Here is a 25,205-nt window from a genome sequence, read left to right as displayed (position 1 = left end):
TGTGGATTCTTTGGGGTTTTCGATGTATAGGATCATATCATCTGCAAAAAGTGATACCTTCTTCTTTTCCGATATGGATGCCTTTTATTTCTTTGTCTTGTCTGATTGCTCTGGCTAGAACCTCTAGTACCACATTATATAAGAGTGGAGAGAGTGGACAACCCTGTCCTGTTCCTGATTTAAGGGGGAAAGCCTTCAGTTTAGTGCCATTTAATATGATGTTAGCTGATGGTTTATCATATATGGCCTTTATCATGTTGAGATATTTTCCTTCTATACCCATTTTGTTGAGAGTCTTAAACATAAAATTGTGTTGTATTTTATCGAAAGCCTTTTCTGCGTCTATTGATAAGATCATGTGGTTTTTGTTCTTTGTTTTGTTTATATGGTGTATTACGTTAACCGTTTTACGTATATGTTGTACCATCCTTGAGATTCTGGGATGAATCCCACTTGATCATGATGTATTATTTTTTTAATATGTTGTTGTATTTGATTTGCTAGTATTTTGCTTAGTATTTTAGCATCTGTATTCATTAGAGATATTGGTCTGTAGTTTTCTTTTTTTGTGCCATCCTTGCCTGGTTTTGGTATGAGGGTTATGTTACCCTCATAAAATGTGTTTGGAAGTATTGCTTCTTCTTCAATTTTTTGGAAGACTTTCAGTAGAATAGGAACCAAGTCTTCTTTGAATGTTTGATAAAATTCGCTGGGATAGCCGTCAGGGCCTGGACTTTTATTTTGGGGGAGGTTTTTAATGGTTTTTTCTATTTCTTCTCTACTAATAGGTCTGTTTAGGCTTTCTGCTTCTTCTTGACTCAGTCTAGGAAGGTTGTATTGTTCTAGGAATTTATCCATTTCTTCTAGGTTGTTGAATTTAGTGGCCTAAAGTTTTTCATAGTATTCTACAATAATTCTTTGTATATCTACGGTGTCCGTGGTGATTTCTCCTCTTTCATTTTGGATTTTGTTTATATGAGTTCTTTCTCTTATGAGTTCTTTCTCTTTTTTCCTTGGTAAGTCTTGCCAAGGGTTTGTCAATTTTGTTGATCTTTTCAAAGAACCAGCTCCTTGTTCTATTAATTTTTTCTATAGTTTTTCTGTTCTCTAATTCATTTATTTCTGCTCTGATTTTTATTATCTCCTTTCTTCGGCTGGTTTTGGGTTTTCTTTGTTCTTCTTTTTCTAGTTCCTTAAGGTGTGAAGTTAAGTGGTTCACTTGGGCTCTCTCTTGTTTTTTCATATATGCCTGAAGTGATATGAACTTCCCTCTTATCACTGCTTTTGCTGCATCCCATAGATTCTGATATGTCGTATTGTCATTTTCATTAGTCTGTATATATCTTTTGATCTCTGCACTTATTTCTTCTTTGATCCATTCATTTTTTAAAAGTATGTTGTTTAGTTTCCACATTTTTGTGGGATTTTTTTCCTCTTTTTTGCAGTTGAATTCTAGTTTCAAGGCTTTATGATCAGAAAATATGCTTGGTACAACTTCAATTTTTCTGAATTTTCTGATGTTGTTTTTGTGGCCCAACATATGGTCAGTTCTTGAGAATGATCCATGTACACTGGAGAAAAATGTATACTCAGTCACTTTGGGATGAAATGTCCTGTAGATGTCTATCATATCCAGGTGCTCTAGTGTTTTGTTTAAGGCCACTATGTCTTTGTTGATTTTCTGTTTGGATGACCGATCTAGAGCCGTCAGCGGTGTATTGAGGTCTCCAAGTATGATTGTATTTTTGTCAGTTTTTGTTTTAAGATCAATAAGTAGCTGTCTTATATATTTTGGTGCTACTTGGTTTGGTGCATATATATTAAGAATTGTTATGTCTTCTTGATTCAGTGTCCCCTTAGCCATTATGAAATGGCCATTTTTGTCTCTGAGTACTTTTGCTGTCTTGTAGTCAGCATTATCAGATATAAGTATTGCTATGCCTGCTTTTTTTTTGGATGTTATTTGCTTGGAGTATTGTTTTCCAGCCTTTCACTTTGAATTTGTTTTTATCCTTGTTACTTAGATGAGTTTCCTGTAGGCAGCATACAGTTGGATTTTCTTTTTTAATCCATTCTGCTACTCTGTGCCTTTTTATTGGTGAGTTTAATCCATTTACATTTAGTGTAATTATTGACACTTGTGAGTTCCCTATTGCCATTTTATATCTTGCTTTCTGTTAGTTTTGTGTCTTGTTTGATGCTTCTCTTTCGTTTTTCTATCTTTTGTTTTTATTTGGTTGTATTCCATACATCTTTCCTCTGTTGCTATCTTTTTTATCTCATGTGCTTCTGTGGTGGTTTTTTCAATGGTGGTTACCTTTGAGTAATGAAAAGGGTCCCTACCCTGCTCATTGTAGCGAACTATTTTGTGAGTACTTTTGCACTCCATCGTCCTTTGCTACTTTTAATCTCCATCTTCTCCCCCCCTTTCTTTTTGTTGTTGTCACAGTTTAAATTTGGTTTTATTGTGTTCTTCTTGGAGCTTTTACTTGTGGCTCTGTTTTTTTTTGTTCTTTGTATCTGATTGGAGAACCCCCTTTAGTAATTCCTGGAGTGGGTGCTTTCTGATGATAAATTTCCTCATCTTTTCTGTATCTGTGAATGTTTTTATTTCTCCTTCATATTTGAAGGATAGCTTTGATGGGTATAGTATTCATGGCTGAAAGTTCCTCTCTTTCAGGACTTTAAATATTGGGGTCCACTCTCTTCTAGCTTGTAGAGTTTCTGCTGAGAAATCTGATGATAATCTAATGGGCCTTCCTTTATATGTTATATTCTTCTTTTCCCTGGCTGCCTTGACAATTTTTTCTTTGCTGTTGGTTTGTGTGAATTTCATTATGATATGCCTTGGAGTAGGTTTGTTGGGGTTAAGAAAACTCGGAGTTCTGTTTGCTTCTTGAACTTGAGGCTTTAGTTCTTTCCACAGGCTTGGGAAGTTCTCATCTATTATTTGTTTGAGTATGTTCTCCATTCCATTTTCTCTCTCTTCTCCCTCTGATATACCTATTATTCTTATGTTATTCTTTTTGATGGAGTCAGATAATTCTTGTAGGGCTATCTCATTTTTTTTAATTTTTGAGTCTCTTTCTTCTTCTCTCTGTTGTGCCTCAAGTTGCTTGTCTTCTATTTCACTAATCCTCTTTTCTATCTGACCTGTTCTATTAGCTAAGCTTGTTACTTCGTTTTTTAGCTCGTGAATTGAGTTTTTCATTTCTGTTTGATTTGTTTTTATAGTTTCAATTTCCTTGGACATATATTCTTTGTGTTCATTGAGTTGTTTTCTGAGCTCCCTAAATTGCCTTTCTGTGTTTTCTTGTATATCTCGGAGGATATTTAGGATTTCTATCTTGAATTCTCTGTCATTTAGCTCCAAGGTTTCCAATATATTAAATTTTTTCTCCATAGATTTTTCCTCATCTAGCTGTGTTACCTCTCTTTCTTTTGTATCCATGATATTCGATTTTCTCTTCCTTAATGGCATCTGAGGGTGGTTTTGTTGATAGTATTAATGAGATTTAATAAAGAATAAAAAGTAAAAAAAAAATAAAAAATCAAAGAGTTGTTTTTTTAAAAAAAATTAATAATGAAATAAAGAAAAATTAAATAAAATAAAAATTAAAAAAAAGGGAAATTATTCCCCCCCTCCTTATTTCCTCTCCTCTCCTCTCCCCTCTTTCTTGAGAAAATCTTGTGGTAAACTGTGAATTATAACAAACAAGGCCTGTAAAGGAGGGCCTGAATTGGGGAAAAGTAATAAAGGGGCAAAAAAAAAAGAAAAAAGAAGGGGGTATGGACCCACAAAAAGCAAATATGGAAAAAATTTGGGTCAAGAATAAAATGATTTGCTTTTAGGTGTTGGTTGACTAAGAGTTATGATGAGAGGAATAAGAGGAAAACAGAGAAATGGGGGGACAAATTAAACAATTACTATTGTATTTAGTGGAACAAGAACTAGATAAAATGGAGAGCCAGGGATGGGAGCACTGCTAGTGAGTTAAAAAGGTGAAGTAAAAACCCCCCAAAATGCCACAAACATAAGTTTGAGTCCCAGATAAGATAATTTGTTTGTTATTGAGGTTTGAATGAGAGGAGATGTAAAGGAGAAAGGAAGAAACTAATATAGAGGGAGAAAAGAAAGAGAGAGAGAGAAAAGAGGGAACCACTAAAAGAAGAAAAAAGAAAAAAGAGAGAGAGAGAGAGAGAGAGAGTTAAGGGTTTTGGAGTGCAACCCTCATAGAGAGAAAGGAAGAGAAGAGAAAAGATAATGGGAGATGTAACACTTATGGGTAGTGTAGTTCAAGGAGAGGAGAGAGTAAGACCGGCAGAGAGTTAATCGGCCAAATTGGAGGAGGAAAAAAAATATCAAGAATGAAGATAAGAGAAACAAACGAACAAATATAATAAAATGGGATAGGTTATAAAGTCTGCAGATTATTCTTGATTTTGAGAGGTTATCTTCTTGCTTTTTCTTTTCTCTCCCTCTTCCTGGTCGGTGACTCTGTACCCCGGGTTCTGCCCCTTTGGCACGCTCAGGTAGAGGTTTGCAGTTGATAAGTCTCTATGGCGATATCATGTATTGTGCTTTAGTCTCGTTGGCAGTCGAGGCTCATTAGCATTTATAGGCTCCGACAGTGAGAGAATCCGTGTTCCTGGAGCCTTTCTCCTAGTCTTTCCTTCCTCAACTAGTAGCCTGATAATCCAGCTATGGGGTTGCTGCTGCCTCTGCCTGGATAGTAAGAGGCTCAAAGAGCTGGCAACTCCCCACTCTATTTCCACTCAGCACAGGGCTCTGGGTAAGGCTCAGTCAGTCAGAGCTGCTACCATAATCAGGCGGGCTTTCCGCCCACTCAAAGACCTCTGGCTCTGCCACTCTGTCCGATAACACAGGCAGGCGCCCACTTCCGGGGCGCTTGGAGGAAACTCTCGCTCACTATCTGTGCGCACAGACCAGGATATCCGGCCAGCAGTCTCACGCTCTGAGTGAAACCCCCAACCACATGGAAAAGTTGCAGCGTTGGAATTGGCTCTCGCTCCGTCCCCGTGCGCGGCTTTTGCAAGGCGCTGGGGTGGCCCGAGATTCCGCTTTGGCCCACACAAAGGCCCCTGACTCTGCCCCTCTGTGCAATAACACGGGCGTGCACTGCCGAGGCACTCAGTGGAATCTCTCGCTCACTATCTGCGCGCGCAGACCAGGATATGAGGCTGGCCGCGTTTCCCTCTGAGTGAATCCCCTACCAGCACATAAAAGTTCCACGGTTGGAATTAGTTCTCGCTCCCTCCTGTGCGCAGCTTTCCCAGAGCACTGGGGCTGCCCAGAGATTCCGTTTTTGGCCCACAGAAAGGCCTCTGACTCTGCCTCTCTGTGGGGTAACACTCCTGGGGCTTAGGAAGAAATCTCTCGCCCAGTATCTGTGCGCACCGACCAGGAGCTCGGGTAAAATGGCTGCCCCGCTTGTCTTTCTTTGTTTGGGTTTGGCACTAGTGTTAGCTTGTATTGCCCGGGTTGCCACAGGATCAGTTTTTCCTTGGCTTGGATCTCCGTGCCACAGCCTGGTTCGGCCGTTTGTGCCGCGGCCTGGATCTATTCACCCCCTTTGCCCGCCTCAATTTCTATATTCACGGATCCCAGAGAAAGCCGCCCTGTTTAGGTTAGTGAGGATGGCGGAGCATTTCTTACTCCCTATTTCCTTCGGGGTTTGGTTATATATTTAGCCAATTTTTCGCTCGACCATACCTTTAGGTGTATTGCGAAACATCTGGAGGCTCCAAGGATAGGTTTTTCTGTTTCTGGTTGAAGATCTTGTTGAGTTTTGGGAGAGATTTATCGGTATCGCTTCCTACCCCGCCATTACTCTGACGTCATCTCCCCCAAAACTTTTTAGACAGGGGGCCAGTTCACTGCCCCTCAGACCATTGGAGGGCCAGACTATAAAAAAAACTATGAACAAATCCCTATGCACACTGCACATATCTTATTTTAAAGTAAAAAAACAAAAAGGGAACAAATACAATATTTAAAATAAAGAACAAGTAAATTTAAATCAACAAACTGACCAGTATTTCAATGGGAACTATGCTCCTCTCACTGACCACCAATGAAAGAGGTGCCCCTTCCGGAAGTGCAGTGGGGGGCCGGATAAATGGCCTCAGGGGGCCGCATGTGGCCTGCGGGCCATAGTTTGGGGACCCCTGGTTTACACCATGCCCCTTAACATTTCCTGCAGCATTGGTTTTTTTGTAATGAATTCCTTGAGTTTTTTTTTGTCTGGAAAGTTTTATTTCTCCTTCAATTTTAAATGATAGCCTTGCTGGATAAAGTAGTCTTGGTTGTAGGTTCTTGTTCTGCATTACTTTGAATATTTCTTGCCATTCCTTTCTGGCCTCAAGTGTTTCTGTTGAGAAGTCTGATGTCATCCTTATGGGGGATCCTTTGTAGGTGATGGCCTTTTTTTCTCTAGCAGCTTTTAATATTTTCTCTTTATCACTTATCTTTGGTATTTTAATTATGATGTGTCTTGGTGTAGGTTTCTTTGGGTTTCTCTTTAATGGAGTTCTCTGTGCTTCTTGAACTTGTGAGAGTTTCTCCTGCATTAATTTAGGGAAGTTTTCAGCTATGATATGATGGAACAAAGTCTCTATCCCTTGTTCTTTCTCTTCTTCTTCAGGAACCCCTATAATGTGGATGTTATTTCTCTTTATGTTGTCACAGAGCTCTCTAAGAGTTTCCTCAGACTTTTTGAGTCTCTTTTGTTTTTTCTTCTCTGCTTTCATGCCTTCATTCCAGTTGTCCTCCAACTTGCTGATTTGATCCTCAGCTTCATTTATCCTGTTTTTAATTCCTTCCATTGTGGTCTTCATTTCTGATATTGTATTTGTCATCTACGACTGATTCTTTTTTAATATTTCAATATCCTTTTTTATGCTTGTTATTTCTTTATTTAGGTGTTCATAATGACCATCCATTGTTATTCTAAGATCCCTAAGCATCCTTACAATCATTATTTTGAACTCCACATCCGGAAGTTTGGTTATTTCCATATCACTCAGTTCATTTCCTGGATCTTTCTCTTGTGGTTTCATTTGGATTGCACTTCTCTGTCTTCTCATTATATCTGTGTATTTGGGTGTTTTGTTTGTCGAGCTGGTTGAGTCTAGGCTTGGTGTTGTCTGCCTCCAGTTTTCAATTGTGTTATTTCTAGGTCTTCTTGGGTTGGCATCAGCTATTATTAGTAATCCACTTTTGGATTTGGGCTGCTTTGAAGTCTTGATTTGTTTGTTTTCTTACAGGTGATTGTCTTGTTTGCTGATCTCAGCAGGGGGCTTATTTGAAACTGTATTCCGGAATGCGGTGGGTTTAATCTGAGGCTCTGAAGTCCTCTTCTGCCAGTTAATCTCTCTGGGGGCGAGTTGCTTTCTCAGCTTCAGTAGGGGGAGGTTTATCTCAGATCTCCATGGAGACCTGAGTTACTGCCCCTCCTCCCCACTTCTTGTTTTCAGCTGTGTCTTGTTGCGCTGATTGGAGCTGGAGAGATGTCTGGAGATCTGTGACCTGGAAGCACTTTGTATTTCACTTTGTGGAAGGATCAGCCCCTCCCAGCCAACTATGGCTGCCTCTAGCACTGAATGAGTCAGCTTTTCAGGTCCCCTGCATTTCTCTGCCCCTCACCGTCTGTCTCTCTCTCTCCCCCTTTCTTTTTGGAAGACAAGCCGGCCCTTTCAACACACCTCATTCCCTGGTCGCCAGGCAAGTGGCTGTGAGCAGTATTTACTGCTCTTTTCCTTGGAGTGAGATCCCTTCTGCACTCTCAGCCTCACCCCCTCCATTCCTGTAAGCAGGGGAGATTCAGGTAGGAGATTCTGGTGCCTACCAGGTTTGTTGTGGCTTCTTCTTTGCTCCTTGGTTTTTGAGAGCTGTTCTTGTAGTCCAGATTTGGTTTTTTGCACTGATTGTTCATAAATTAGTTTATAATCCAGTTCGGTGGTATGAGCTGGGAGTCCGTGCGTCTGCCTACTTCGCTGCCATCTTCAGGTCTTCATTTAAAGTCTTTATGCAAGAAGAGTGGACCAAATGGATGGCTTCTGGTAATCATGATCTGACACCAACTGGAGGAATGAAGAGACCCACTATCACTCAAGTTTGTGAATGGGTGAAAACATCATGGCAGTCAGTGAAGAATGAAACTGTGATATGGTCATTCAAAAAATGTGGCATTAGCAGTGCCTCAGATGGCACTGAAGATGGTATCATATATGAAAATAGCAAAGAAAGTGATACCAGTGATTGTGAATAACTGAGCTTCTTAAATTCTGACACTAGAGATGATGAGTTCCTGGGGCTCCCGGACAACTAGAAGAGTGTTTGAACATCAGTCTCTTCTCATTTGTTAATAACAGTGCTAATGGTTGTTAAAACTGCAGTTGAGTTTACATTGTTGAAATATTATTGTGGTATGTTTTATTAAATACTTTAACACACGATTTGGTTCAAAATATATTTTTCTTATTTTCCTCCTTAAAACCCTAGGTGCATCTTATGGTCAGGTGCGTCTTATGAAGTGAAAAATACAGTACATATATGTATTTGTGTACTATATAGATGTACACATGTATATACACATTACATACTTCAGGTAATTTATATATCATGATGGGCTGGCAAATCTGAAATCTATAGAGGAAGCAGGCTAAAACCTTAGGAAAGAGCTAATGCTACAGCCTTTTTTTTTTTTTTTTAGTGAGAAACAGACAAGGGACCAAGATGAGCTCACAGTTATGGCACCTTTGTTCATTGATTGCTTATCATTGATGCTACAGTCTTCTTTTTTTTTTTTTTTTTTTTTACAGAGACAGAGCAGGATAGATAGGGACAGACAGGAACGGAGAGAGATGAGAAGCATCAATCATCAGTTTTTTGTTGCGACACCTTAGTTGTTCATTGATTGCTTTCTCATATATGCCTTGACCATGGGCCTTCAACAGACCAAGTGACCCCTTGCTCAAGCCAGCGACCTTAGGTCCAAGCTGGTGAGCTTTGCTCAAACCAGATGAGCCCACGCTCAAGCTGGCGTCCTCGGGATCTCGAACCTGGGTCCTCCACATCCCAGTTCAATGCTCCATCCACTGCACCACCGCCTGGTCAGGCAATGCTACAGTCTAAAGGCAAAAATCTTTCTCCTCTGAGAAACCTCATTTTTTGCTTTTAGAAAGGTTTTCAACTGATTGGCTGAGATGTCTGCACATTATCACATTACCAAGGATGGTCTCCTTTACTTCAAGTCAACTGATTGTAGCTCTTAGCCACATCTACAAATACCTTCACAGCCACACCTGTATTTTGTGTGTGTGTGTGTGTGGTAGAGACAGAGAGTCAGAGAGAGGGACAGACAGACAGGATGGGAGCGAGATGAGAAACATCAACTCTTTGTTGCAGTTCCTTAGTTGTCCATTGATTGATTTCTCATATGTGCCTTGATGGGGGGGGGGGGCTACAGCAGACCAAGTGACCCCTTGCTCGAACCAGCAACCTTGGGCTCAAGCTGGTGAGCTTTGCTCAAACCAGATGAGCCCGTGCTCAAGCTGGTGACCTCGGGGTCTCGAACCCAGGTCCTCTGCATCCCATTCCAATGCTCTATCTGCTGCACCACCACCTGGTCAGGCACAGCCACACCTGTATTAGTGTTTGACAGAATAACTCCTTACCAAACCATAGGCAAGTTGACACCTAAAATTAACCATCACAGGTGCTGGAATTAGTGGGTCAAAGAATAATGAAAAACAGGTATTTGTATAGTCTCAAGGCACTTTGCAAATACAAAGGGAAAATTAAGTAACTTGTAGAAACGAGGTGGACACCACCTTTCCTGAGTGATCAAAATGAACGTCACCACAATAAGACATACCCTCTGTTCTGATATGCTGACAAGAGCATAGTATCACTTCTGTGGTAATTTTGCCAAAGTGCAGAGCTGTCGCTGAGTTATGGAAAGCACCAAACAGATTCAAATTGTGGGACATTTCACAAAATAATTGACTAGTATTCTTCAAAAGTATCAAGATCACCTAAGAAAAAAGAAAGACCAAAGAACTGTCACAAATTGGAGGAGACTAAGGAGACATGACAACTAAAGGAAATATGAGATTCTGGATTGGATCCTGGGACAAAAAGAACACATTAGTGAGAAAACTGGCAAAATTCAAAGAAGGGCTGTAGATTAGTTACTAATATTATACCAGGGTTAATTTCTTGGTTTCAATCATGGTATTATGATTATGTAATACATTAGGGAAACTGAATGAAAGCTGTACAGGAACTCTGTACTATTTTTACAACTTTTCTGGAAGTCTAAAATTATCTCAAAATGAAAATTATGAGGGGAAAATAACCTTCCCATAGATACTATTTCTGCTATAAGCCTACCCCATTATAACCCAAGCTCCTTATTCTGGTCCTCAAGACGTTTTCTGATCTGACTCTGCTGACCTCCCAGCCTCACCTCTGTTCCCTCATGTTCATCTCCTGACACACTCTGGGCCTTCCTGGCTGTGTTGGGTGTTTGGCAACAACTCAGACTGGAGTCTCCAAGAGTCAGGGCTATTGAGATATAAGACAAAAGTCCATGCCCCAGATGGGGATGGCATTGGGAGTGTCCCACTCAATATAACACCCTCCTTTCACCTCTTTGAGTCTTAGCCTTTTCATCTGTGAAATGAGACAGTACCATATCCTCACTGGATTTGGGGGCCAATTAATTGAAATAGGTATGTAGACATCTCCCTCCCCCCCACCGCCTATTGCCAGCAGTATCACACAGTATCTGGTGCATATTAGGTAATGAGGAGCCATTTTTAATTTTAGCATTATAGATAAATAATGTGCAAGTACACTAGCTGTGGCTTTGAAAGAGTTTGCTTCTCACTGTTCTGATCTTCTCAACAGGCCGAGGACACTGGTTAGTGACTCGGAAATGTAACCTCAAGAAGCCCAAGGGTGTGGCTGGGACACCAGCTCAAGGTCAGGAAAGCCAGAAGATTTCTTTTGCAGTCAGAAAGAAGAAACGCTCTCGATGGAAAAAACAAGTGGACATTCCTGGCTATGTGCTAGACGGGGATTTTCTGGTGAGAGTAAATGCTAGAATGGTTGGAAATATCAGCTGATAGCTGTCCTGGTGGTTCCACTCTGGTACACCACCCCCAACACACCCCAAACTGTTAGAGTGGCAAATTGAGTAGTAGGATGATCAAGGGACCCAAAACTTTATGTGTAAAGCTTTCTTTACCTCCACCTTGTGGGGTACCTATTATTATCCCTATTAAGTTGTTATCATGCAGATGAGGCCCTGAGGGCTAATTTGCCTTGGCCAAGGTAAATTACTGCTAGTAATTAAAACTCTGGTCTACTCAGGATTAGAACAGATCTCCTGCTCTGGGGAGATCTCTTGATGAACAAGAGGTGTTGGGGATGGTTGTGTTGGAGACTAGTCAGGTTAATTTCACATCTGCTCTGTGCATGCCTCAGTGGCTTTGCAGAGAAAGACATATTTAAGCCAATATTAATGTGCAGTCCAGTTCTCGTAGCTCCCTACAAAGAACTCTCTGGCAGCCTAGTTTGTTCTCAGGCTCACTTATGGTTCCCAAGAGATGGGTTTCTGCACAGATCAGATGTTAAAAGAGCTTTGAGGAGATAGCTGGTTGCATTTCACCTCGAGTGGTGAAGTGTAAGCTTTTTGCGGAGTCCTATGGAATTTCTTTTGTGATTTTGTTCACTTCACATTGGGAGAGGAGGACTAAAATAACAGTGCTGAGGAGGGGCAGAAACAGGTTGCCATTTTGAATAGCAGAGGCAACAAGGATGTTTTTCAGCGTAATGCAATACCACCTACCCACTTATTAGATGGTTCCACTTGGATGTTTCACGGGCACCTCATATTGACATACTGTACCAGTCCCCTTACTCCAAGCCCCAACACTTACCTCTCTTCTAGTGTTTCCTCCACTGTTTCTGTGATGGCACTATTATCTACCCCGTCCCTAAACCAGTAAGCTGGGCTTATCCTTGACCCCTGTCTCTCTCTCTCCACCCCCAGCCCACCCTTGCCAAGCCCTGGCACTTTTATTTAATAGTTGTCAAATCTGTACTCTTCTCCTCATCTCCATTGCCACCACCTTAATCAGAGTCTTTATCATCTTTTATTGACTAATTCAGTAACTTCCTAAGTAATTTGACCCAACTAGGAGCTTTTATTTCAAATAAAAAGAATCCAGAGGCATTGTTATTCCACTATAAGTTAATTATCTGGCTTAAAGACATCTTTCAAGGTCCAGGTTCCTCTGTCTTTTTGCTCTTATAGCCTCAGCATGTTAACTTGTCCTCTTGGGCTCAATACCTTCTTGATCCCAAAATTGCTACAGCCTCTGTTGGGCCGATAAAATATATATATATATTTTTTCTCATTTTTCTGAAGCTGGAAATGGGGAGAGACAGTCAGACAGACTCCCGCATGCGCCCGACCGGGATCCACCCGGCACGCCCACCATGGGGCGACGCTCTGCCCACCAGGGGGCGATGCTCTGCCCATCCTGGGCGTCGCCATGTTGCGACCAGAGCCACTCTAGCACCTGAGGCAGAGGCCACAGAGCCATCCCCAGCGCCCGGGCCATCTTTGCTCCAATGGAGCCCTGGCTGCGGGAGGGGAAGAGAGAGACAGAGAGGAAAGCGCGGCGGAGGGTGGAGAAGCAAATGGGCGCTTCTCCTGTGTGCCCTGGCCGGGAATCGAACCCGGGTCCTCCGCACGCTAGGCCGACGCTCTACCGCTGAGCCAACCGGCCAGGGCCGATAAAATATATTATGCTCACTTTGTTAAAGATGGCGCTGCCCACGTGGAGGCCGTTGCCCAGGTGATATTAATGTGTGTTGGGGGCAGGCTGTGGGCAGGCAGAATCCTTGTAGCCTGGGGCTTGGTTTTAGGATTAAGCCTTTCCCACCCTTTTTGATGTGGGGTGGACTTTGTATCAGAGACTTCCCTATTTTGTATATTGGATTAAAGGTTTTGATTTCTGCACTATATGGGAGCTTGCTCTCTCAATTCCTGAGATTAGCATTAGAGCAGAGAGCAGGTTGGAGAGCAGAGTAAGGCCACTATCACAGCAGCCCGGCCCATGCAGGTTCGCATTGGATTCGGACAGTTGGTAAAGAAACAACGGAGCCCAAAACTGGTGGGCCATAGTCTTTAATCCTAGCTTGCACCCGGCGAGCAAGCAAAAAACACACACTGGGCTCCAAAACCCACTCACATTCAGTGCTCACAAAGCTACTGACTTATCCGAGTTTCCTAGAATCAAAGGTTTCTAGCTCACCAGACTTATTCACCTCTGTTCCCCATCTCCTTCCTTCTCCCTGCACAAACTCTGCACAAACTGGCTTCTCACTCAACACTCCGCCATCTTGGCTACTTCTCCTGGCCTCCTCCACGTGGCCTTTCTCTGCTCTCTCCTCTCTGCTAATCTCAGGAACCAAGAGAGAGCAAGCTCCCGTCTGCCTCTATTTTATAGTGTAGAAATCAAAACCTTTAATCCAATATAGAAAATAGGGAAGTCTCTAATACGAAGTCACTTATCAGAGACATGATGGGATTGTACCGCCCCACATCAAAAAGGGTGGGAAAAACTTAATCCCAAAACCAAGCCCCAGGCTTCAAGGATTCTACCTGCCCACGGCCCACAGAGACACACATTAATATCACCTGGGCAACGGCCTCCACGTGGGCAGCGCCATCTTTAACAAAGTGAGCATAATATATTTTATCTGCCCAACAGATGGTGACCGTGGATACTAGCTTTGCAGTCTCCATACAGGGAAAGGGAGTTTCTCTTCTTGGAGGGTTCAGGCGGCATGGCCAGAGGGTGGAAGGGCGGAGGGGGGGGGGGAACTAGTCCCACAACTCTATGAGCAAGGGAGGCAGGATCCGGGGGTAAGCCTGAGATTAGCTGCCACTGATCACTGCTCTCCAGGTTACAAACCTCACCCTTCCCAGAGTCATGGCTAGACCCCCAACTAGTCTCTGGTACACATACCTCCTGGGTTTTGGCACCAGACTGAAAGGCAGAAACCACAGGCCAAACCAAAACACAAGGCTAGTGTGTTCCAAAAGGAAAGATTTTTTAAAAAACGCCTGGGTGCAGGCCCTGGCCTGTTGGCTCAGCGGTAGAGCGTTGGCCTGGTGTGCAGGGGACCCGGGTTCGATTCCCGGCCAGGGCACATAGGAGAAGCGCCCATTTGCTTCTCCACCCCCTCCCCCTCCTTCTCTGTCTCTCTCTTCCCCTCCCGCAGCCAAGGCTCCATTGGAGCAAAGATGGCCCGGGCGCTGGGGATGGCTCCTTGGCCTCTGCCCCAGGCGCTAGAGTGGCTCTGGTCGCGGCAGAGCGACGCCCCCTGGTGGGCAGAGCGTCGCCCCTGGTGGGCGTGCCGGGTGGATCCCGGTCAGGCGCATGCGGGAGTCTGTCTGACTGTCTCTCCCCGTTTCCAGCTTCAGAAAAATACTAAAAAAAAACAGAAAAAAAAAATGCCTGGGTGCAGGCAGGCTGAGACCAGCAAAGGGTGTCAGCCCTGAGGGACAGATGGGGTGGAGGTTATATGGATTCATCAAAGGGCCTTGGGCAAAGGCAGCTGCAAGATCGCTTCTTCTGTTTGTGGTTGGGAGTGGCGTCACAGTTCCTCAAAATTGTATGTACCCTAGTCCAATTGTCCCTTATCAGCATCCAGCTACCAGGGAGGTCTGAGCGGCATTACTGAGTAGGCAAGTCCTTCTTCCTCCTTCAGGCCTGCATTGTGCTTAAGAAAGATGGTGACTGAGTAGCCATTTTACCTATCAGGTTCTGAACAACTTCAAAGCGCATGCGCTTTCTGCTGTACCAGGCTGCCTTCCTCAACAGGGAGTCATTTGTTCTTCGGGCCAATTATTTAAACTTTGTTGGGGCCCTGGCTGGTTGACTCAGTGGATAGAGCGTCAGTCCTGTGTATAGATAATCCCAAGTTTGATCCCCAGTCAGGGCACACAAAAGAAGCGACCATCTGCTTCTCCCCTGCCCCTCTTCTCTCCCTCTTCCTCTCCCACAGCCAGTGACTCGATAGGCTCGAATGTGGCCCTGGGCACCGAGGATAACTCAGTTGGTCTGAGTGAGTCAGCCTCAGGTGCTGAGGATAACTCAGCTGATTTGAACATAGGCACCAGAGTGGGGTTGCTTTGTGGGTCCTGGCTGGGGTGCATGGGGGAGTCTGCCTTACTATCTCCCCTCTTCTCACTTTGAAAGCAAAAACAAAAGCTTTCTGGGGGCCTTGAGAGTTGACTCTCTGCACTGTGTTCCAGCTGAAGCACCACTGTGTGAGCAAGCCATCAGACCTGTGCACCATTAACGTGAGTGGCCTCAAGTTCTCCAAGGTAAGGCCAGCCAGGAGTCATGTAGCTGGGTTGAGCCAGACCTGGGGTGGCTCCTGGCTCCTTGTCCATTGGCTCTCCAGCATCCCTGGGAAATGGGAATCTGTTCACAAGGGAGGGAGAGGGTCAGACAAGGAATCATTGGATGGAAATAACATTAAGACACAACTTTTTGCTCTAAGGTTGGTATTGTCCCATGTGAGGTGAATTAAAGAAAATAGACTTGTGGAAGTGGATTTGAATTAGCCATAGAATTTTGTTGGGGTATGATTCATTGTGTAATGGAGTTCCCATCAAAGGAGCCTACAGGAGAAATTTCTGTCAGGTTTCAGTGCCAGGAGTGGTAATGGTTCTCCCAAGATGCTGCTTTGTTCTTAACTTGTAGATACTGTGACTAATGTAATGAGTCATGTTTCTTTCTTTGCACTGGCTAATAGGTATCTCAGAGCCAAGTGCATGGCCTACCATTAACCAATGTGAGCACAGGATATTGTAGCCTGTGTTTTTGGTCTGTAGGCCTTCCATGGCATGTGAAGAGAGATTGCTTGTATAATACCACACAACAGTTAAAGTGAATGAACTAGAGCTGCATGCACCAACACAAGTAAATCTCAAAAGCATAGTGTTGAGTGAGAAAGGCAGGTTGCAGAATATCTACAGTATGATTGCATTTAATATAGTTTTAAAAATATGTAAATAATTTATTTGTGGTTTAGGGATACACATATATGTAGTGTCTGTGTGTGTGTAGTATGGGGATGATAATTACCAATCCAGAATAGCTGTTATCTGTGGGAGAGAGGGAGGAGATTGTGTTTGGAGAAGGATATGGGCGTCAGGGAAACTGTGAAATGTTTTATTACTTTAAAGAAATTTGAAGCAGGTTCACCAGTGGGGGCACAGTAGTTAGAATGCAGACCTTGAACGTTGATGTCCCTGGTTCAAACCCTCGAGGTTGCTGCCTTGAGCGCAGGCTCAATTAGCTTGAGCACAGGATCATCAACATGATCCCAAGGTGGCTGGCTTGAGCCCAAAGGTTGCTGGCTGGAAACCCAAGGTCACTGGCTTGGGCAGGGGGTCACTGGCTCAGCTTGAAGAGACCCCCACCCCAGTCAAGGCATGTATGAGAAACAATCAATGAACAACTAAAGTGAAGCAACTACTAGTTGATGCTTCTCATCTCTCTCCTTGCTCTCTCTCCCTCCCTTCCTCCCTTTCTCTAAAAAAGAAAAGGAAAGAGATTGGAAGCAAAGACAGCAAAATACATATTCTGACTTATTAGAGCTAGACAGTGGTTACATGGATCTTCAGAGTGTCATTCATTATACTTTTCTAAACATTCTTTCGAAATGCCTTCCCACAGGCTAATGAAAAGGACTTCAAGCATTTTGATTCTGTGATTTACATCAATGCCTCAGAAAACCTGCTGCCTCTAGGTGAGCTTTTCCTTCCTGAAAACTATCTTCTGCCTCTTGTTCTAACTCATGTTAGAAATTGCCTGTCAGTCCATCAGTGACTGGCAACTCATCTGTTTTTTGGAGTACACCAAGCTGGGCCCCGGAAAACACACAGACCTGGCTTCCAGCCCAGAGCAGGCACTGCCTACTTAGAACAGTTCTCTGTGAGCTGCTGCTCCTCTACCTGTAAATGGAAATAGTTCTCTTCCTTTCTTCCTCCCAAAGGGAGGATGCTTGGTAGGCTCAGATAAGATGAGTATATAAAGACATTTTTGCATACATAAGAACTTCTGTTGGAGCATAAAGCCTTCTTGTTTGTTCAGCAAATCCACAGCGACCCCTGCTGGGTGTCAGGACTATGTGAATGTTTGGCTTTTAGAAATGAATGCACCCAGGTCCTGTTCTGGTGCGTCATAGTTTGGTGGGAGAGATTGACTCAGACACAGTCATAGAAGAGTGTGGTAAATGCAATGATAGAGGGAATCACAAAATGTTATGGAAGTATATAAGCAGGACATCAACCTGGGCTAGAGTGTCTGGAGAAACTTCTGAGAAGAGGAGCACCTAAGCTGAGATCTAACAGGTAGATAGGAGAGACTCGGGAATTAAGGAGGCATTTCAGGTTGACAGGGCAGATGTGGGACAGCAGTGCCTGATCAGGGTCCCTGAAGAAGCTTTGTAAGTTTGCAGGAGATGTAGGTAGTAAAGAAAGGAAACTAGAAAGTATGTAGAGACTAGATTATCAAAGGCCCTGGGTGGTGTGGACTTAATCCCATAGGCAAAGAGAACCTTGAACAGCTTTTTTTTTTTTTTTTAATTTATTCATTTTAGATAGGAGAGAGAGAGGGAAAGAGAGAGAGAGAGAGAGAGAAAGAGAGAGAGAGGAAGAGCAGAAAGCATCAACTCCCATATGTGCCTTGATGAGGCAAACTCAGGGTTTCGAACCAGCGACTTCAGTGTTGCCAGGTCGACGCTTTATCCACTGTGCCACCACAGGTCAGGCTGAACAGCTTTTAAATAGAGAGCCTCTGCAGTGGCTCTGAGGAGGGTGGGTTATAAATGAAGAAGAAGGTAGAGACCAGGAAAGCTGGGAGATGGTTTCATTTTTCCAGGGGAGGGAAGAGGAGGCCTGAAGCAGGGTTTGGCAATAGGAGTGAAAGGGGTTAAGAGAGAGATTCAGGTGGAGGTAGAGCTAACAGGACTTGGTAACTAGTGGGCATATGGAGAGGGAGGAAACCAAGGCGATTCCCTGAGACAGCACTAGAGGAGAGGCAGATTTGGGAAGAAGTAGGATGAGTTCAGTCTGAACATATTGACTTGGAGGGGTATTTTTAAAGAAGCATGTGACAAAGTCCCTGACCTTGAGGAAACAGTGTCTGTCCAGAATATGGGCTTGAAATACAAAGGCCAACAGGAATATGAAAAGATGTTCAACCTCACTAATAATTAAAGCAGCATCAAAATACTATTTTTTACCTATCAAATATTGACAAAAAATGAGGATTGAAGGCAGTTGGCATTGGTAGGGAAATGGACACTCCTGTATTCAATTGGCAGAGATGTAATAAATTGGTGCAACATCTTCAGAAGGTAATTTGAGCATGTATCTTAAAATAGCCATTGCCTTATTTCCTTTTCTTTTTTTAAAAGATTTTATTTATTGCTTGACCAGACGGTAGCACAGCAGATAGAGCGTCGGACTGGGATGTGGAGGACCCAGGTTCAAGACCCCGAGGTCGCCAGCTTGAGCGCGGGCTCATCTGGTTTCAGCAAAAAGCCCACCAGCTTGGACCCAAGGTCACTGGCTCAAGCAAGGGGTTACTCAGTCTGCTGAAGGCCCGCAGTCAAGGCACATATGAGAAAGCAATCAATGAACAACTAAGGTGTTGTAAAGTGCAACGAAAAACTAATGATTGATGCTTCTCATCTCTCTCCATTCCTGTCTGTCTGTCCCTGTCTATCCCTGTCTCTGTCTCTGTAAAAAATAAATAAATAAATAAATAAATATTAAAAAAAAATTTATTTATTGATTTTAGATAGAGGGGGGAGAGAGAGAGAGAGAGAAGGGGGGAGCATGAAGCATTAACTCAATAGTTGGCTTCTCATATGTGCCTTGACTGGGCAAGCCAGGGTTTCAAACTGGAGACCTCAGCGTTCCAGGTCGACGCTTTATCCACTGCATCACCACAGGCCAGGCGAAATAGTCATTGCCTTTTTTTTTTTTTTAATTTATTGATTTTTAGAGAGGAGTGTGTGTGTGTGTGTGTGAGAGAGAAAGAGAGAGAGAGAGAAGGGGGAGGAGCAGGAAGCATCAACTCCCATATGTGCCTTGACCAGGCAAGCCCAGGGTTTTGAACCGGCAACCTCAGTGTTCCAGGTCGACGCCTTATCCCACTGCGCCACCACAGGTCAGGCAGTCATTGCCTTTAATCTAGTTGTTCCACTTCCAGTAGTTTATTCTATAGAAACACACTTGTACAGGATGTTCATTGGAAATATCCTGAAATATCTACCAAGACTTTTTTTTTTTAGGCTTTACTGAACTGTCTGACTTACAGGACCACACTTGACACCAGGTTCACTACACAGTATGCCAGCCACACAGCATCATCAGTTCCTTTTCAGTGAAATCCTCATAGCATTTTGTGTAGCAATCCATGTAACCATCCCTGAGCCATTCTCTGTGGCACCAGCTCACATCCAAGACAGTGAGATTACATTATTGGGTGGATGCAGAAACCACTCTGGTGAAGTAGAAACTTCATTCCCCATAGGAACAAATAGCTACTGTAACACTCCATAGACATAGCTCTGAGAGTTGCTGTAAAGAACATGTCCAATGATAGGAGTCACCACTTGCAGGGAAGTGTAGGAACATGCTGTGAAAACATGCAAAGTTAGAATAACAATTAGAGACAGCGAGGTGCCCTAGGGTGAAAGCCCTGAGTGGGTGAGAGTCCAGGGGTCTCTCTGACCTGTACTGGAGACAGTGCATGCTGGAAACAGCAAAACAGCAGGCTGAGATTTAGAAATAGAAAATGTTTAGGCTCTCAGAACAGAGATTAGGAGTCAGCATGTTCCTTGTCCTTTATTTCACCCCCTGAAAACATCGTCTTTCCACTTCCTTGAGTTTTTTGTACTTGCTAATATCTGAGTAAGGCTGGAGACGGGGCTTCAGTCCTTTGATCTGCTGACCAGGACTATTGCCTCACCTTGGCCCCTAGGTGCATTTCATTTGGTATCTGAGTAGTTTTTTGTCATTGTGACAGGGAAGCTCAAAGTTATAGTGTCTCTTTCAGATGTTTATTGTTCATTTATAGTTTCTCCTAGTCCCGCTGTGGTTTTTACCACAGCAATATTGCCTAGTAACAGTCTTCATACCATTTGTTTCAAGTTACGAGGAGAACGGCCTAGAAAGTTAACCCAAGGTCCAGTTGCCACGCAGAAGGAGAAAAGTGTTTTTACCTTTTATCCATATAGCCTAAAAGCTATCAATAGGGAAACAGTTAAATAAACTAGGGTATGTCTCTATTGTAGAACATAATTCAGACATTATATAGATCTACATATTTTGACATGGAGTAATCTTTAACTCGTATTGTTAAGGGGAAAAAGTGAGTCATAGTACAGTGAATGGTATGATTCCATTTCTGTAAAAAGAAGTGTGTATGTGTCATTGCACACCAGAGAAAAAGTCTGGGGTGTATACATGAAACTTTCAACAGTTATCTCTGGGTATTAAGATTAAAGGCAACTATTATTTTTCTGTGGGGTTTTAAAAAAATGTTTTTGGTGGACTTGTTTTACTTTGATAACCAGAAATTATTACCTTTATATCATATTTTATTATACTTTTTAAATGGGCTTTGGAGTTAGACACAGATTCGATTTTTGGCCCTTCACTTACCAGAAATTCTGTTTTAGCAAATCACTTAGAGAGGGACAGAGAGGGACAGACAGAAAGGGAGAGAGATGAGAAACATCAAGTCTTCATTGTGGCTCCTTAGTTGTTCATCGACTGCTTTCTCATATGTGCCTTGACCGGTGGGGGGGGGGTGGCTAGAGCAGACCGAGTGACCCCTTGCTTGAGCCAGAGACCTTGGGCTTAAGCTGGTGAGCCTTGCTCCAACCTGATGAGCCCGCACTCAAGCTGGCGACCTTGGGGTCTCGAACCTGGGTCCTCCTCATCCCAGTCCGACGCTCTATCCACTGCACCACCACCTGGTCAGGCAGGACTGTCGGAGACTTAGAGGTCATATATGTAAAGCACCCAATACCGACCATGCCTGGCCTTACCCAGTGGGAACCCGATAAATGATCACTGTTAAATCTTTCTCTTAAGTTCTTTACAAGCTGAAGATTCTCTTTCTCCTCCCCCTATAGAGACATTTCACACATTTCCAGTCTTAAAGGAACTGGAGCTTGCACTTAACGGCATCAAAACAGTCCGCGTGAAGTATGGAGACTTTGAGTTCTTGGAAGTAAGTTGGAGGTAGGAAGTTTTTGGTGCCCACCTGTTTCCCTGTAAGGAATGGTGTAAAAGTGTCTCTCTCTGCTGCTTATAACTGTGTGAAAGGGCTCTCTGGGCCTTTATAGCCAGACCTTTGCTTCAGAGCAGTCCTCTGGGGAGGATGGTGGAGTTGGTGTAGTGATGGGGGTAATAGGGTTGGTGATGGTGGTGGTGCATGGTCCTGGAAAATAATGCTGTCATGTTGAAAGGATTCTATGTATAAAAGTGAGTTTAAGCAGAGTATAACATTAAAGGAAGGGGAGCTTGAGGGGAGATCTGGATCCAGTGGGGGTTGAGGAGACATGGAAGTTAAGTGCTAAGTACAGCAGATTGACCAGCCAAACCAGAGGCATTATGGACTGAGTCCAGAGACCCTTCCTGGTCTCTGAGCCAGATTGGGTCCACTGGGCTTGAACAAGGCAGGCTGTAGGCCTAGTCTGTAAGCCCAGAGATGAATGTGAAACAAAACAGGATTCCTGTGGGTTCTATAGCAGACTCTTGACATTTGAACATCTGCCGCTGTTCATTAAAACCCAGATTTGAAAATACTCTACAGGAAAATGAGTTTGCATTCTTGGCTTTCTCCTAAATTTCCCATAGTTGTGCATTTCCTGTGCATGTTCTCGTACTTTAAGTTAATCATCTCTTCAACTTCAATGAACACTTGCGTACACTTTTCACAAAGAAACAGCTTTTGCTACTACTACCTGAGAGCCATTGTGTACAAGGAGAGTAGAGGACAACAGAGCTGGAGTGAGGTGTGGGGCTGGGCATCTGGCCAGGCTCCCTCGCTGAATAATGGGCTCTTCCCCACACATTAGCCTTACAGCAGAAGTGTTTCTGATTCAAACCTCAGCAAAATGTCTCTATGTCATTGTCTCAGAGAGTTGGTAACTTAAATTATTTAATCTGCAAACATCAGTGGTCAGCCATTCTTCACCAAAGCCTCACTTAATCTGGTCTTGCCAGAATCAAAGAAAGAGAGATACCAAGAGAGACCTTCTACAGAGTGAATTTTTTTTATAAAGTTGATGTCCTATATATACCAAAGTTTAAAAAATTTTAAGTGCTTGGGATGACAATTCTGCTAAAAAGGATTGTATATCCTTGCATTCTTTTTTTTTTTTTTTTTTTTTTTTTTTGTATTTTTCTGAAGCTGGAAACGGGGAGGCAGTCAGACAGACTCCCTCATGCGCCCGAACGGGATCCACCCGGCATGCCCACCAGGGGGCGATGCTCTGCCCATCCGGGGCGTCGCTCTGTTGCCACCAGAGCCACTCTAGCGCCTGAGGCAGAGGCCATAGAGCCATCCCCAGTGCCCGGGCCATCTTTGCTCCAATGGAGCCTCGGCTGTGGGAGGGGAAGAGAGACAGAGAGGAAGGAGAGGGGGAGGGGTGGAGAAGCAGATGGGCGCTTCTCCTGTGTTCCCTGGTCGGGAATCGAACCTGGGACTTCCGCACGCCAGGCCGACGCTCTACCACTGAGCCAACCAGCCAGGACCATATCCTTGCATTCTTAAAGCACGCTTTACTGAATGTAATAGTTCCTTCTCTCCATGTTTTCAGATTATATTGAGGATAACAGGGATTTCTATGGTTTGAACAGGAGTGGTCCTCAGACTTGTCCAGGAAGCATAGCTCCTAAAAGTCCAATAAAATAGAAAAATTTACAACTGATGCAATTTTACTCTATATTAAAAGCATTTTATACTAGTTTTTGTATAGATAGTGGGAAACAGGTTCCAGATGCTCCAGAGATACTGGGAGCCATTACCCTGACTTACAGGTCTGGGAGCTTCTTGGGAACTTTTATTTATTCATTATTTTTCTTTTAAAAAGCAGTTATTGATCTCCTTTCTGTCACGCATGGTGCCAGGCATCTTGTCTTTCTCACTCCTACTATTTCAAACCCTTATTTCATATGCCAGTACGCCATGGGGAGAAGACATGACTATAGGCTCTGACACACAGCTGACTAGCTTGGATCTGCGTGATCCTGATTGACTTCTTGGAGGCCCTACTTCAGGGGTCGCCAAACTACAGCCCGCGGGCCGCATGCGGCCCCCTAAGGCCATTTATCTGCCCCTGCTGCACTTCTGGAAGGGGCACCTCTTTCATTGGTGGTCAGTGAGAGGAGCTCACTGGTGGTCCTGGAGTACTGTATGTGGTAGTGCCACAAAGTGCAGCGTCGCTCATGTACAGCACTACTTCCAGTGACGCGGGACGCATGCGTCATGGCTCCGGAAGTGCATCATATCACTTGTTACGGCTAGCAGTGACAAATATGGAACCGGACATTGACCATCTCATTAGCCAAAAGCAGGCCCATAGTTCCCATTGAAATACTGGTCATGGCCCTGGCCAGTTGGCTCAATGGTAGAGCATGCAGAAGTCCCAGGTTCGATTCCCGGCTAGAGCACACAGGAGGAGTGCCCATCTACTTCTCCACCTCTCCCCCCTCCTTCCTCTCTGTCTCTCTCTTCCCCTCCCGCAGCCAAGGCTCCATTGGAGCAAAGTTGGCCTGGGCGCTGAGGATGGCTCTGTGGCCTCTGCCTCAGGCGCTAGAGTGGCTCTGGTTGCAACAGAGTGACGCCCCAGATGGGCAGAGCATCGCCCCCTGGTGGGCGTGCCGGGTGGATCCAGTCAGGCGCATGTGGGAGTCTGTCTGACTGCCTCCCCGTTTCCAACTTCAGAAAAATACAAAAAAAAAAAAAATACTGGTCAATTTGTTGAATTAAATTTACTTGTTCTTTATTTAAAATATTGTATTTGTTCCCGTTTTGTTTTTTTACTTTAAAATAAGATATGTGCAGTGTGCATAGGGATTTGTTCATAGTTTTTTTTTTTATAGTCTGGCCTTCCAACGGTCTGAGGGACAGTGAACTGGCCCCCTGTATAAAAAGTTTGGGGACCCCTGCCCTACTTCATAGCTTGATAGATTCTGATGAATAGTATTTATTCAGCAGACCCAGCCTTACCCAAGGGGATTTATTCATGTAAGAGAACAGACCCAAGTTACAATGCAGAATATAAATGAGAAGACCAAACCTTTTGGCCAATTACTTGTTTTCATCTCTGTGATTTGCAAGGGCTCCTTGAGGAAAAGAATAAACCTGTCAAATGTCCTGAATTTGCAGCTTACAGTAATGAATATTTTGATGTATGATCAAATTTGATGTGACTCAGCAGATACAGGAGCTAGGTTAGGAGTCTTCTGCCCTTGTTTGCCAGAAGGCTGCCACTCAGAGTAGAATTCTTCAGGAGTCAATTTAGAAAAACTTAATTTTTGCAATGATTTGATTCTCTGCAACCAGGTCTGAAAAGGGGTCAGCTGGAGTCCTGCCCTGAGAGTCAGGGGAACTTGTTTCTAGCCTTGGTTCTGCCACTACTTTGGCATACCTCCTTGGCCAAGTAACGCTCCCTCTGAGGCTTAAGTTTCCCCCCTCTGTAAATTCTTGGCCAGCTGTGAAGTTCTGTGACTTGTGATTCTAAGACTATTCATTTCTTTGAGCTTCCTTTAATTCTTTTTTTTTACAGAGACAGATGAGAGTCAGAGAGAGGGATAGACAGGGACAGACAGTCAGGAACGGAGAGAGATGAGGAGCATCAATCATTAGTTTTTCGTTGCACATTGCAACACCTTAGTTGTTCATTGATTGCTTTCTCATATATGCCTTGACCACGGGCCTTCAGCAGACCGAATAACTTCTTGCTCGAGCCAGCAACCTTGGGCTCAAGCCGGTGAGCTTTTTGCTCAAACCAGATGAGCCCGCGCTGAAGCTGGCGACCTTGGGGTCTCGAACCTGGG

At 43.8% G+C, this 25,205-nt stretch overlaps 1 protein-coding gene across 1 annotated transcript in view; it reads left to right on the top strand.

The window, feature by feature from the left end:
* The window catches only part of XRRA1 (X-ray radiation resistance associated 1), a 112,625-nt gene that overhangs the window by 18,022 nt on the left and 69,398 nt on the right, over window positions 1-25,205 (top strand). Inside the window, exons 4-7 of the mRNA XM_066368587.1 lie at window positions 10,937-11,115; window positions 15,363-15,434; window positions 16,795-16,867; window positions 21,272-21,369. Coding sequence (XP_066224684.1) covers window positions 10,937-11,115; window positions 15,363-15,434; window positions 16,795-16,867; window positions 21,272-21,369 — 422 coding nt within the window. The remainder of the gene's footprint in view (window positions 1-10,936; window positions 11,116-15,362; window positions 15,435-16,794; window positions 16,868-21,271; window positions 21,370-25,205) is intronic.

This window comes from Saccopteryx leptura, chromosome 1 (genome assembly GCF_036850995.1).
Source record: "Saccopteryx leptura isolate mSacLep1 chromosome 1, mSacLep1_pri_phased_curated, whole genome shotgun sequence".
NCBI classification, from domain to species: Eukaryota; Metazoa; Chordata; class Mammalia; order Chiroptera; family Emballonuridae; genus Saccopteryx; species Saccopteryx leptura.
This window is presented reverse-complemented; position numbering and strand designations above follow the sequence as displayed.